Genomic DNA, 15,932 nt, shown 5'->3' with positions numbered 1-15,932 from the left:
TTATTACACTATATTTTCCCAATCCCTTTTAGTTTTATTTAAATATTTGATTTAGAAGGTTATATCAAGGATTCTGTTTATTTAAAAAAAAGTAATAGTTCAATTTTTTAGTTAAATATATTAAAAGATTGATTTTAGTTTACAATTATGAATTGAAATTTTTTATAGAAAATTTATTTTTGCAAATTAAAAGATCTGTTATGTTTAAGGATCCTTTATATCTTAAATCAATAAATAACAAATCTCTTAAAATCTTGATAGAAATCTTCCTTGTGTTTAATATGATTATTCTATTTGTTAGCCTTATAGATAATAGAGCTGCAGGTTATAGCTTTATTAATAAGAAAATCATTTTCAAGCTTTAAATATTTATATATCCTCTCCCTTATACTCGTTATCTATTTCTAATTGATAATAAACTTTCTAATATTCTTTTTTAGTATATATTTCTGAATATATAAATTAATAATTATAAAGAGATAGATTTATTTTATATTATTACTTTATTAATTGTAAACTTTATAATCCTCGATCTCCTATAGCTTCAATATTATAATTCTACTATTAATTAATCAATAATAACACTCAAATTTATATTTATATATTACTTAAGATATTGCTGTTCTATTAATATTATAATAACTACTATTCCCGATATAGAAAATAACTAAAAGGTAATTTTATCAAAAAGTGATAAAGTTATATCGAATATCCTTAAATCTTCTTTATAAAAACTTATTCTAAAGATAATCTCTATTCCTGATATAGTAAATAATCAAAAAGTAACTTTATCAAAAAATAGTAAAATTATATTCAATATCTTTAAACCTTTTTTATAAAAACTTATTTTAAAACTAGTTTTTGTAAAAGGGATTATTAATAAAAGCTTTGAAATCATTTTATTATTATTTTAAGATTAATTTATAATCCTCGAATCTATTATCGAAATTTCAGAAATGCTTGAATCAAAAATACCCGAATTTATTTTAAGGAATATTTTATTGACTTCAATATTTTTGGAAAAGCCTAGTGAAAAGTATAATATTCAATAAGAATTGGATAATATTAGATATCTTATTGTTACTAGTTTTACTTAGTTTTGTAAAGATCAGGATATATATATTATAAAATTAATTTAGAATGAGTTGGATATTACTTACGAGTTGTATCAAATGCTAATAAATAACTTTATTTAGCTATATTATAATATTACAAAAAGCAATATTGAGAAATTTATAAAAAAAACCGATTATTTAATATCATTTACAGCTAATATTCAAAGTAGATTATTATTTTAGCTGTATGATCTATATATAGGGTTTCTATTTTTATTTATTAATAAATTTCTCTTTAGATACTTCTAAAATTACAAAATCGAATTTATATTAGGTAAGGAATTATTATATAATAAAGAATATTCAATATTCTTAGTTAAACTTTAGGTTATATGTAAATAATTCGATAATAACTTGAATAAAGAGTTTATTTACAAATTCTATTTTAGATTAACTATTTTATTTTTATTAATTGTAAAGTCTAATAAAGGTATTTATATTTATTAAGATTATTATAAATTAAATAATATTATTATCAAGAATTAATATTTTTTACTATTAATCAAAAAGACTTTTAATACTTTATATTATACAAAAATCTATATTAAATTAAATATTATTATTATATTTAATAAATTAAGGATTGTAAAAAAATATAAGTAAAAAATAGTTTTTATAATTTACTTTAATTTTTTCGAATTTCTAATAATATCTTTTGGTTTTTATAATATTTCTATTTCATTTCAAAATTATATTAATTATATTCTTTTTGATTTTTTGAATAAAAATTGTACTGTATATCTGAATAATATTTTGATTTACTCTATTAATATTATAGATTATTGAAAATAGATTTATAAGATTATATAGAGATTGATTGATATTGATTTACAAATTGATATTAAGAAATACAAATTCGAAATTATATAAACTAAATATTTCAAATTGATTATTATATCTAATAAAATCGAAATAGATTTAAATAAAATTAAAATAATTCTTAATTAAAAGTTATTAATAAAATTAAAAGATTTTTAATGTTTTTTTGAATTTGCTAACTTTTATTAATATTTTATTTACAACTTTTTTAAGATTATAGAATTATTTAATTATTTATTGAAAAAGAAGTTTATATAATAATAAACTATTGATTATAAAATCGTTTTTAATAATTTGAAGTAGGTATTTGCTTTTGCTTCAATTCTTATTCTATTCAATTATTATTATTGTATAGTTATTGAGATAGATATTTCTAATTAAATTATGAAAGGAGTTATCTTTCAATATAATAATAAGAGCTGATTATAATTAATTGCTTATTTTTTATTAAAATATAATATAGTTAAATATAATTATAAAATTTATAATAAGAAATTACTAATAATTATTAAGTCTTTAAAGGAATAGAGATTTGAGTTATATAGAATTCAGAAACTATTCAAGATTATTATTAATTATAAAAATTTGGAATACTTTATATCAATAAAAATATTAAACTAGAAATAAGCAAAATAAGTAGAATTCCTTTTAGGATTCAATTTTTATATTATAAATCGATTAGATTATAAAATAATTTGTTTTAATATTTTTAATTGAAAGATAAAAAACTATTCTGTATATACCAACTTCAATAATAATTAAATTAAGAATTGTTTATAAATAATATTTTCAAAATAAATATTTAATATAATTATATAGGGATCTTATTAAATAAATAAATAATATTATAGATCTTATTATAGCTTTTATAAATATTATTATCCCTAATATTGAAAAGCTAATTAATGATTTCATTAATAAAGTATATAATTTATTTATATTAATTACTAATATATATAAAATACTTCAAAATCCTATTACTCGTTATTAATTACTAGTAATCAGAAAAAATCTTTGAATAGCTTTTTAAGATTGCAGATTAATCAATAAATAAATATTCTATCGGGATCAATTATTTATTCCCTTATTTATTAAACTCTATATATAAATTATTTATCGAATATATTCAACCAGATTTGCCGGATACCCAGACTGTGTTAAAACTATCAATTTCATTTCTTATATATATTGATGACCTAATATAATAAGAGAGATTAAAGCTTATATATAAGTCTATTAATTATATTTTCGTATAAAATCTTTTTGTTTTACAATTTCCGGATTTCTCGAATCTTTACTAATTCCATTTTGATTTTGATCTAATATCTTTATTGACTATATTATATTATTACTAATCTGCAAATATTATAATTACAAAAATAATTATATAATTACTATTATTTATTATTTAACAAAAATATATTATTTTATATTGATAATAAAATTATTTATAGAAGAATTTATTGATTATTTTATTAAAAAAGTTTATTGTTTATATAATATATTTAATAATATTGTATCTAATAAAGGTTTACAGTTTGTATTAGTATTTTAGATATATCTTTCCGAATATTTATTAATCATTTTAAAATGATTTTTCTTATTCTATTTTGAGTTAAATAATTAAATAAAGAAATTCAATATTATAATAAAACAATATTTATAAGCTTTTATAAATTTTTATTAGAATAATTAGTATAATTGATTATTATTAGTAAAGTTTATATTCAATAATATTATCTCAAAAATTATTAATATATCCTTATTTTTTACTAATTATAATTTCTATTTGTAATTCGGAATCGAATTCTTTTTATCTATTTTATCAAACCTTTTATATTAACAAAAATACAAATTCCTGAAAATCAATGAGATTATAGATTGGTTCGATATTATTTTAACAAAACTGAAAGTTTTAACTACTTAAATTATTCAGAAATATAAAGATTATATAAACAAAATATATATTAATATCTTTTTATATAAAAAGAGGGATATAATATAGATTAGTATTAAGAATATAAAGATTAATCAATTTATAAAAAAGAATAATAATAAATAAATTAGGCTCTATAAGATTCTAAAAGTTTATAAATACATCTATCTATTCCAATTATTTATTATTTTCAAGATTTTTTTAATATTCTATAATTTATTATTTAAATCACTTTATAATTTAATTAGATTAATTAATTAAATTATAATTAATAAAGTAGAATTTCATTATAATCAAAATTGAATCCTAAAAAAGAATAATGATATAAATAAAAAAACCGAATAATAAGAATTCGATAAATTGTTTGATTATTATAATAAAAACAGATTTTATTATCAAATTAAATAAAAACACTATTTACTATTGTAACAACTAGTTAAGAATTTTAAAAGCCAAAAGAAAACGATTATTATATTTTATCTAATAAATCCAAATAAATCGAATCCTTTTATATAAATAGAATTCAAAAGATCTATTACCTCAAATAATTCTATATCAAATATAATCCCAAAACAAAAATAGAATAAACTAAAGAAAGATTATTAACCAATTATAGGCCTTAAAAGAGTTCATTTCAACTTTATAACAGAAATTAGAGTTTTCTAATATTATTCTGAGAGATTTTAGATTCTTATTTAATCAAATTTGTTATCCATTTAATTTAAATATAATAGTAAATTAGTTTTATAGATTAATTTCTTATTACAATTTTATTGAAAGTTAGTAAAATTAGTTAAATTGTATTTTAGCTTATTTAAAACAAATAAACCCTAAGAAAAGAATATTATTACAACATTAATTATATTGCCTTTATACCTCAGGTATATACTATTAGTGTGTTCTACTTCCTATAAGAGGGCCTTACCCTTCCATAGCTCTTCCACTCTTATGGTACAATATAAGTCTTTACCTGTACCCTGACACTAGATATCTAGATAGATAATAATAATATATAATTTCCTTAATAATTAATAATTAAGATGTCGATTTTATATTATCTTTTATTAGGAGAGTAGTTTTATACTAAGCTTTAAATCAAGATAAAATTCGCTTAAAAAGGAATAGAAAGAAATGAGATGAGAAATAACTCGAATATTCATCTATTCAAACGACCTAATCTTTACTAGCTAGCTAGCGCTATATATAAGAACTAATATAATAATAACGTATATAGATTATCTCCCCGCTTAATTAAAATCCTTAGTCTTCCTGAATCTAGGACTACTATAGTAATAGACTACTTATTATTTCAAGTTTATAATGTTTTTTATTATTATTTATCTATTTGAATCGATTCGACTATCATCTCGATGAATAATCAATCATATACTAATATAATAGAATATATATAACATATAGTTTAATAATATACCTACTTATAAATATCACGAAACTATTCCATCGCGAGAAACCTATACGCTATAAGCAAGTTCCTATTAAATTTACGGCTCTAGGAATACCCTATAGTAATAAAGTTAATAACTATGTACGAATAAAATATTAGTATAAATTCCTATGTAAATATTTAATATATATATTATTGAATTGAAACTTCTTTTGTTCCTAACGAATTATATACTTTATTATTGATGAATGTAATCAGCTCAAATTAGAACTCGTTTATTATTAAATTTTAATAAATATTAAGAAAAAAAGGATTCAGAAAGATCTTTAGAGATTTCAAATATTGAATATTAGAGTTGTGGGAAAATTAGATGGAAGGGTATATATATAGGAGCTAGAAGAAAGAAGGCGAAATGAGTATAAGAGTTAGGAAAAGGAGGGGAGCGAGTGTAGGAGTTAGAGGGTGGGTAAGATGAGCGGAAGATATTAGCCGAAAGTTTAAAAGGGGGATTAATTCACTTTATTTTCAATTCACTCTTTAATCAAAAGCTTTACTATTATATTATATAGTATAGAATAAATTGTTTAAATAAGAATACCAATTAACTCTAATCTATATAGTTATATCAATCCTAATTGATTATTAATTGATTATTAATCGAATTCAATACATATAAACTTTTTAATATGAAAATAATCTTATACTAAACTACAAACTTTCGAAAATTAAGAAATTTCGAAGATTTCTTTAAATCCTTCAAAAATAAAATTTTCTCATTATATATATATAAATTATATTAATACTTTATAATCCATTCTCTCAATATAATATTAAAAATTAATTTTTTTATTATATTTAATAAAATAATAGTTTTATTAACTACGGATTCTGCTACTACAGGAATATGGATATGTTTTGATATCGATATCCCGGGTTATTGTGTTTGGATTCTTGATATGTATAGTTTATTGAGTATTAGGTTTTAGGTTAATAAAATAGAACATCTTTTTATTGGAGGTAGTATATATAATTATTAATGAAAATTATATTCAAGTAGTAAGAAGAAAATAGATTGTAAGATTACTATTCTTGTTATATCATTTGATATATCTTGGAGAATGATATGGTGTTTAGAATGGCTATTCGGGAAAGTGAGAAGATGATTGTGTTGGTGAATAGGATGTTAGTATATAGGTATGCATATATTTGTTACTCGGTTGCTTGTTCATGAGTATATTCTAATTTACGGATTAGGGATATGTATGAATATTGAGAGGTATTTCGAAAGATTGAGAAGGAGATTTTAGATTGTCTTGAGAAGGGATATCACTCGGTATGGCATTCATGACTATCTGGATTATATAGCTAGGTACTTATATACCTGTAAAAGGGTTTGCGATATTCCTGTTTCTTCTGTAAGTGGAGAAAACTACGTTGAGAAGTCGTTAAGGAGTTCTTGGTATGATGAGAATTTAAGGGGATTGCTACGGTTTTGAGTGCTCTGATTTCTGTTCTGGTGTGATAGGAGTGGGTTTAGCTTGTTTATTTCTTGACTTCTTGTGTTCCATTTTCTATATAAATTCAAGCCATGAGCGAATTTACCAAACAAACAGTGAAGCAAAAAATCGTAGTAATCGCAGGCGTGTGCTTCCCCCAAAGTGACGTAAATAATAAGATACTTCTATGATTAGAACTCAATCGCGATTGTGAGACTGTCTAAACAGAGAATTATTTCCATGACTCAATCGAGGGGACATTATTAGTCTAGAAATAATGTTGGCTATTGATTCTTCCCCGAAGTCGACGAATATATGTATCATCATTCGTTCTCAATGTCTAGCTCCTAGAACTCTAAACCTGAGAGCATTTTCAAATCCTAAGATATCTATAGTAACTAAACAATAGTTATTCGAGACATCTCAATAGCATCGAATGAATTTCTAAGACTTTTAGCTGGCATCCAATCGTGCAAAGCGAATTCGACCCCGTCCCCGTACACATATTTGGAGGGAAATAGACCACCAACACGCTGATAGTATCCGTTGTCCAATCTTTTTAAAATCAAAAACGACTGATTGAATCCATAAGAATCGGAATCCGGCCATTCTCCCAGTAGCATGAGTGTGCATGCTTCGGCCTTGAGATCTTCAGGGACATCGTAAAACTGTTGGAAGGTTTTTTCTTGCGCACTATTCATCAGCTGGACTTTCAAAGACAGAGCTTTGGCTTTGAGAACGATTTTACCGCACGCTAGTGTGTTGTCAATCTCAAGACATTTGATTTTGACATAATTTTGCAAACCAAATTCTCGAAAGTGAACCGGACAATCAACTGAGACCCAGGACCATGAAGGAGCGCCTCCGTTTCTCACATTGCTATGACCTTTACGTGGAAAGGTCCGCCATCTTTCTGTGTCCCAAGACAGATGGTGTTCGATTGTGCTTCTCATTACACCAAAAACATGCTTGTCGTTCCACGCCAAAGCGAGTTCTTTTGCAATACCAGATATGGCAGGCAAGCGATCTTCAGGGTTCGTAAGATCACGCCCCGTGAAGTTTTCAACAATACAGTTCCAAATTTCACTGCGATGAAGTGCGCCTGGTAAATATACTGCTACGTCGCGTCCAAAGATATTTGCAGGCATCTTAACCTTTGTCCACATGTGTAAATAATAACTTTTCACCACGGGCTCGTATCTCAAAGACTGGCAATGCCATAGCAGCTCTGTAGATCGAAACGAAAGCAGTCTGGGCGATAGCATTGATTCTTGGAAACACCAAGCTCTGCGATCTATAGGTTCTTGAGGCCACTCGCCGAGGCCTTTTGATTCAGAAATATATACCTTCGACAAAGATTTGTCGGGCAAGCAGAATGGAATCTCTAGTAACTCTGGAGAGGGTTTTTGATTAAATAATCCCCCGTCTACTGAAGTTGCGCTTGCCGCAGATATTGTCACCGTGGCATTCTTAAAAATGTCTCCCATTGCCCCAATCTCTCTGGCTTTATCAAGATCACTATCTTGAATGATGCACAGTGCATCAATCCAAATGTATCGTATTCCAAGTTTCCTCGCCATGAGAATCGTGTCTTTGAAGGTCAAAGGCAGATTATCAATATCAATGCCACGCATGTTTTGTTCCAGAGTAGAATTGGTTGTTGTGAAGCTCTGAGGTCCTCCCCAACAGTAGCTCAAAGCAATATAGTCGTCTTTTTGATCGGGTCTACTCACATATAGGTAAACAAGACTTGTGCTTTTAGATCCTATTTTAAGCACTCTCGTGGGTAATTTTGGAGTAGAGTATCGACAAGTTCTTGTGTGACGGTGACAGCAGTCATCTAACCATTCTTTTATTTTGGGAATGGTCCTTTTGAAATTATCCATGGCTATAAGAGGTTCCCGCTCAATATACACACCCGCCGGACTCGCTAGAAGACATGAGTTATTAAAGCATGGTTGTATGAAGAATAAGCTTACCTTCGTCAGCCAAAATACAAAACCAGCCGGATAGAGATCCGGAGGTTTTGACTCCAAGTTCAACAATTTTGCGTCCATGATACGGATATTTAGTTAATCTAGCAGATCCCTTGAGTCTCGGAAGTAAGCATTCTTTAATAAACATCGAGATCCTCTTGGAAAGGGGCAGTCTATCTTCGATCCTTTTCTCAGTGAGCAGAGCGTGCAACGTCACGCACGAATTTCCAATTACGAATGAATCACAAATTGTTTCTGTGATAAGTTTGCATAACCCGCATCCGCGATACGCTGCGTCTTTAACCCCTCTTAAAGTGTTGTGCTTATAGCCTTCTTTGGAGACGAGGAGTTGCAAGTTCTCAAATGTAGAAAACATTGGTTCGCAATAATGGCATAGCTTCTGAGTCTGAGCCGTCTCGGGTGATGGAGTAGAGACTTCCAGAGAATCGGGTTCCATCGAATCGACAGCCTCAGCATGTTCTAAGTCATCCAGATGATGTTGATTGTCTTCCGGAAGTGCAGAATAATCATTGACCGAAGAATTCGCCTCGAGTTGTAATGTACTCATTCTGATTTTGCTTGATTTTGCAGTGGAAAGCTGCTAGGTCGTGATGAGAGAAGACAAGAACACTTGAAACGATGACAATATCGTTGATGTACTCCCAGGGATTAAGATATCATCAGAATTGTTGATTCAGGTATTGGAAAGAATATAGAATCTCCAAAATCTACATATACTTTGTAGAATAATAATTTGAAAAAAAAAGAATAGTTTATAGAATTGTAGATACATTTAATAATATAAAATTTAATTATTAATTAACTATCATACAATCGCTTTTTGTAAAATATTATCAGCCTTATTATACAAAATCTTCTTAGAGTGTGCTAATATACTCGGTGATTTGCTGAGATTGTTAATATAAGCATTAGGACTTACTAAGTGGTGGGAAAATAAACCAGAACAATAAGATAATGGTCATGGTGATTAACACATGATCTGTATCACATAATAGTCGCACTTGGTGCGAAGCTTTCAATGATTTTGATCTTTGTGCGAGATCATAATCTCATCTATTATTCTCTTCGTCTCTTCGTCTCTTCGTCTCTTCGTCTCTTCGTCTCTCCGTCTCTCCGTCTCGTTCTAGAGTTCATAGCTTAGATTTCACTGTTTGTATTGCCCTGAGAAATATCACCTAATCATCATCACTTTCACCCCAACTTCTTTTCTCACCCATTCAACTCCTTCCCCTCCCTAGTCTCATCCGATCCATCCTCACCCACCGTTTGCCCATATTTTCCCACAATAGCGTCGTCCATCTCCCCATTCCGAGACCCATTCGCGGAGCCATCTCTATGAAGCATGTGCTCCACATTGATCTTTGGCCCTTTGAACCATTTCCGAGCACTAATCGCATACCAACACATAGCCAAAGTCATTGTACCTCCGTATATTAAACATGTGTAATTCATATTCAGATCATTTAGATCTGCTCCTGTAACTGAGGGGAAGCAGAGAATGGGAATAATGAGGGATACCCATCCGACGGCCACGACACCAATGGGTGTTGAGAAACGACCTAGATTCCAGGGACCTGTTGGTGTATCAGTTCATAGCTCTAGATTGATGATTGCCAAAATAAAGGAAGAGATTTGAGGATTTTGGAGAACAATACCAGGACGAAACTTCCCCTTTGCGCTAAAAACTTTCAACGCAATAGGGAATACAAAAGCAATGTATTGCGCAATAGCACCCATACTAAAAACAGCCCCAATAGCCACCGGGCTAGCAAACATCAGAAGACCAAGAAGTGCACCTAGAGTGAGGACAAACCAAACGGCGTAGACGGGTGTTTTGGTGTGAGGGTTTACTTGTTTGAGCCAATGGGAACCAGGGAGAGCACCATCGCGGGAATAGGCGTAGACAACGCGGGATGAGACGACTGTGACACTTAAGATGGGAGTCAGCCAACCTTTTTTCACATAATAAATTAAAGAATATGGGGAAATTGGTAATATGCCCTTGCCCAACAAAAAACTGAGCGACCATGTTGAGTGAAAACATCGCAAGTGCAGCGTTTGGGCCAAGTACTTGGAGACACAAGCTTCCCTGTCAAGAGTCAGTCAGAAACTCAAAACTCACCGAAGAGTGATATTTACCATAGGTTGCCCATACTGACCAGAAACGACATCTTGGATATCCTTCACAGTATACGTAATGACCAAAATAATTGCCCAACCAAGCCACAGTCCTAACTGAGCTGTCATGACAATAGCCCTTGGACCAGCAATATTTGCATTTGAGCACTCCTCACTCAAATGAAATGGTGCATCATAACCAGACAATGTCCACTGTTCCATGTTAGTTTAATCTGCACCAAAGATTTGACTGACTTACAATAACAGACAAGAAACCCATCAAAAAAGCAAATCCAGTAGGCCATTCTGTCCCATTAACAATACCCTCAGAAGTCCACACGATACTACTTGGATTTGTCTTCGGTTCATTGATCGAACCCGCTGGGAACCAAATGACAAAAATTAAGAGTACAATCACATTCGTGATAGTTCCAACTGTATTCAGCACTCCAATAAACTTAGTAGAATTCATAGCCAGAAGACCTTGTAAGACTAGCAAAGCCAAAAGTAAAAGATATACATGCCATGTTTGAACAACATAATCCGGATGAACAATTTGAGCAGCTGTTAATATCATAGCCGCAAGTGCATAGTTCACCGCACACGGTGCTGTTAATTCACCAGCAAAATTCGACCATCCGGTTATCTATCAAGACATTAATCCAGATTCAAATATCGGAGAATTGAAAACATACCCAGGAACACAAAGGTCCATAACCCTCCGGTGCCAAAACAACCGAAGCATAATAAAGACCCCCCGCCGTCGGCATACTCGAACACAATTCCGCCATCGCAAATGCTACAAATTGTATCAAGATACCCGCAACGAGCCATCCCCATACCGAGCCCGCTGTTCCACTATACCCAAGATTATAACCCAGAGTCGATGCGATCGATGGCAAGAGACCTAGACAGGAAAACGAAACTCCAAAAGATGACCATATTGATAATTCTCTTTTGAATTCTTGTTTGTAGCCTAAGGAGACAAGAATCTCCTCGCCGGTGTCGACTAGATGGTTGATGACTGCGTCATCTCCTGTGTTTTGGAAGATAGATGTGATGTGAAGGGTATTCTCATCTACTGTATGTTTACTTTTTAACACCATATTGAAAGTCGATGGAAATTGGGGATTTTCCGATGACGATTGAAGACCTTACTTAAGGCTGACAGGAATAGAACTAACAGTCCAACTCTGAAGAATGTAGCACATCGTGAACTCGACGTGTACAAACATCGTTGATCTTCAACAGTTTATCTAATTGTGGCACTAAACCATGATAAGCAAATGCAAGTAACGTGGTATGTTGTGTGAATATATATTTAGGAAGGTAGTAGTGAGATATGCCGAGATCGTCCAGATCAACTAATTGGTTGAAACCCGATGAGACGGTGAGTATACAACGGCCGAGATGGCTCAATGCTGATGTTTTCGTGGGGTAAAATCACCTGCGACTGGTCACCCTTCTCGGCATACATATTGATGACCGGATCAGCACCACTCCGGAAAATTAAGAATTGATCCCTATGGATGATTCAAATGCTGCAAGAAAACACTCCTAATTAGTCCAAATTACGAGTATTCTCAATTTGCGAAAGCTTGACGATGTATTGATGAGAGACTAAGAATCGCAATGGCACAAGATCACGAACGACAAACATGTGAACTTTGCTACATTCTTTTATATATTAATATCTATTCTCGGAAGCTAAGAAGCCCAAAGGTACGATTTTTCTGATCTCTACACTAATTACTATACATCCTTAGTCGTACACATTTCATCCTTGTGAATTGGGAAGTCCTTGCGAGCTGCTCATTCAACCCACTTACTTTGCAGCCATTATTATCATTTCAAATCAAACCTAAGAGCCACCATCCTTTCGTCGTAAAAGCACCTCAGCTTTAACAGATGGTGTCAGGCCGATTCCACTTCGTACAGTCTTGCGCACAAAGCTTTGGGAGCTAATGAAATCATCTGGTTTCTCCTTTTCGTGTATATAAATTGCCGGCTGAGCGCAAAATTCGACAACCCAATCGTTATTATCTCCACCCTTTCTAAAATGAGCGAGTTCGTTGGTCATAGATTTAGGGTCATATGGAGTACCTGGTGCAAATGCAACCAACTCATAATCCCTGAAATTCAATGTGGATTCTGCTTTGCTTTTCAAGGCCAGACGAAACATTCCAACGAGTCGAGATTGGCGATCCTGCCATGTCTCTTTGTCATCATTCCATGTCGAGAATCCGTTCCAATTCTTGAAAACCTCGCTACCAGGATTCTTGGCGAATAGTGGTTCCATAATTTCGGAGTATTTTTTAGTCAGACGCTCTGCTTCGGGGTAGATGTATTGGTGTTTGAACTTTGCACTCGAGATTACATCGTAACGAGCAGCCAAATCAAGATTTCTCATTGCGTTAGGTCCGTCTGATAGTCAATTAACAACATATTTTGGATTCAACGAGGAAATGTTAAACTTACCTGAATCAATCATTTTTTTTCGGATGCTCTTTACATAGTCTGAGGATGAGCCCTCAAGTTGCGGAAAATCGGACTCGAATACCCAGAGTTTCAGGAAGCTTGCTGTCAAAGCTCTGTGGACCGCGAGTGTGTCGATGGATGAAAGGCTGGCTCCAAGGTCTTCAGCTGTCTGTCGGAGTGTATCGTCTTGGCCGAAAATATCAAGAATGATCTTTTTGAGCTCCTGGTTCTGATCCAGCCCGGGAGGGACAATTACTGGAACATAATCGAATGGTAGTTGATCAATTATATTAAATGCATCAACCATATTTTGAACACTCTCATGTCCGAAGGTCTCGTCGGATGTGGCACCGAGCTGTGTAAACCTTGATAAGAATCGACGAGTCTGCTGTTCTTTCCTTAAGATTTTAATCTCTTGATCTTTTTTATCTAGAGCAACCTCTGGAGAGTCTTTTCCCAATAGCCACAGGTTCGTCCTTAGATGCCTTGCATCACTTGCTTCGGTTTCTCGACGCTGTTCTTTTTCAATAATTTCCAAATCTTTTTCTTTGAGAATCTCACGCAGGTGTGAGATTTCCTCCTTCGCCAAACCAAGCAATATGCTGTCGGTTTGCAATTCATTGCTTGACTCATCGCGCATCTCGCTGCTTTCCGAAAATGGCTCACTCTCAATGTGCGCCTTATAAGGGTCTTCGGTGCTGCATCTTTCGCACGAAAATTCTATGTTCTTTGCTTCTGTGATTTCCACTCCAACACAAACACAATGCTGCCATATACTGCAGTTTTTGCACTGAACCCAGTCGGTATAAGTCTGTTTATTCATGCAGATGCATCCTGTTTCTTCGTCAGTCATGTCATCTTCAACATGGTGAGCCGGTTCACTGAAGCTCAGACGTTTTTCACGAGATTCGGATACTGCTGGCGCGTTTTTATATGAACAACTGCCTTGCAAGCCCTTCTTCATACAACTGGAGCAAGCAGGACGAGCGCCATTACATGCCACCTTTCTTCGTCGACAATGATCACATCTTTGTGATAGTCTTCCCCTGCGAACAGATGTTGACGATTGAACACGAGCAATAGTTTGACCATCCTCGCTGGCCGTTTGCGTGTTTTCATCCTGGCTATCTTCGATGATGTGAGAAGATTGATAGTGAGTCCGCGAGAGGGGATCAGGTGAATAAGTCGAAACGGGCTATATTTTTCATACATCAGTATATATTCAAATAATTAGGTAGTATGTATTAACATTGAGGATATACTAACATTAACCTTTCTTTTCTTGGTGGCAGATTGAGATACCTCTGTGTCAAAATCGGGGTCTCTGGTCTTACGCTTGGCATGTGCTTTAGGAAGAATTGAATTGTGAGTTTCCTTGCCCTTTAGTTCTGGTGAAAAGGTCGAATCGGGCTATTTTGTTCAACGGTCAGTTTTTGTTCAAATAAAAAGCAGAAATCATAGAATGGGGTTTAAACTAACAGTGAGCTTTCTCTTTTTTGCGGCGTTTTGAGAATCCTCTGGAATCGAACTAGCAACTCTTTTCCTAAGCTTCATAGGAGTCCTGGGAAGAGTTGAGCCGGAAGTCTTTTCGCCTGGCACTTCAGGTGCTGGCTTTTGAGTATTAGCCTGAGCATTATTACGCTCATGTTTTTTCGATTTCGAGCCACTATCGGTAGATCTCGACGGTTGTTTGCTGGCGCGGAGCTCAACTTCAAAGTCTTCACAAGCAAGCGCGATTTGGTTTCTCAAAGCATCTGGAAGATTGACCAGGCAGATGCAACCTTTGTTTATGATAGTTCTGCTTCGAGTACTATCTTTGTCGCGGGTGCCCCATTTATCCAGTAAACCTTGCAGCTTTCGAGAGACTTGTTTACTAGTATAATCCACATCGCACTTTTGTTTGAGGTGAGAAACTACAGTCTTGTCAAAATCGATATTGTCATGTTTGATTGCAATATCAACCCAAGAGAGCAATTGGACAACATGACTCTCCAGCCATTTTGCGACGAGGTGTTTTTGGGCCATTTTTAATTCAAGATCTTGAGAGATGTTGATGGAGGGTGGAGTTGATTGTGATTGAAGTTGGTTGAGGTTGAAATTGATGGAGGTTGGAGTTGATTGTGATTGAAGTTGGTTGAGGTTGAAATTGATGGAGGTTGGAGTTGATAGAGGTTGAAGTTGATGGAGGTTGAGATTGAAGTTGATAGAGGTTGAAATTGATGGAGGTTGGAGTTGATAGAGGTTGAAATTGATGGAGGTTGGAGTTGATGGAGGTTGGAGTTGATAGAGGTTGAAATTGATGGAGATTGAAGTTGATAGAGGTTGAAGTTGATGGAGGTTGAGATTGAAGTTGATAGAGGTTGAAGTTGATGGAGGTTGAAATTGATGGAGATTGAAGTTGATAGAGGTTGAAGTTGATGGTGGTTAGAATGGATTGATCGAGAATTCTTAGAGTTTGTAAAATCTTTGTGGGATTCGAGTATCGGATACCCACATGATATGAAGCGGCACCACTGTATTAAATTTTCCAATCAAAAAGATATTGTCGCGAAATGAGTGAATGTGGAC

General features: G+C 32.3%; 3 protein-coding genes across 3 annotated transcripts; all 3 read right to left on the bottom strand.

Moving 5' to 3' along the window:
• Positions 1-7,169: 7,169 nt before the first annotated feature.
• EAE98_010705 (uncharacterized protein) lies at positions 7,170-9,315 on the bottom strand (the record flags this gene model as incomplete). Its single annotated transcript, XM_038958326.1, has 2 exons — positions 7,170-8,701; positions 8,751-9,315. The coding sequence occupies 2 exons, from the start codon at positions 9,313-9,315 to the stop codon at positions 7,170-7,172; spliced, it is 2,097 nt and encodes a 698-aa protein (XP_038805332.1).
• Positions 9,316-9,977: 662 nt separating this feature from the next.
• Positions 9,978-11,992, bottom strand: EAE98_010704 (uncharacterized protein; the record flags this gene model as incomplete). Its single annotated transcript, XM_038958325.1, has 6 exons — positions 9,978-10,342; positions 10,424-10,698; positions 10,769-10,857; positions 10,908-11,099; positions 11,146-11,532; positions 11,582-11,992. 6 exons carry the CDS (start codon positions 11,990-11,992, stop codon positions 9,978-9,980), a joined length of 1,719 nt encoding a protein of 572 aa, XP_038805331.1.
• Positions 11,993-12,747: 755 nt separating this feature from the next.
• EAE98_010703 (uncharacterized protein) lies at positions 12,748-15,389 on the bottom strand (the record flags this gene model as incomplete). Its single annotated transcript, XM_038958324.1, has 4 exons — positions 12,748-13,310; positions 13,365-14,559; positions 14,631-14,774; positions 14,844-15,389. The coding sequence occupies 4 exons, from the start codon at positions 15,387-15,389 to the stop codon at positions 12,748-12,750; spliced, it is 2,448 nt and encodes an 815-aa protein (XP_038805330.1).
• Between the last annotated feature and the right edge of the window lie 543 nt (positions 15,390-15,932).

This window comes from Botrytis deweyae (genome assembly GCF_014898535.1).
Source record: "Botrytis deweyae strain B1 chromosome Unknown BDEW_039, whole genome shotgun sequence".
Lineage (NCBI taxonomy): Eukaryota > Fungi > Ascomycota > Leotiomycetes > Helotiales > Sclerotiniaceae > Botrytis > Botrytis deweyae.
Note: the sequence above shows the minus strand (reverse complement) of the source record. Positions and strands in the feature narration are given on the sequence as shown.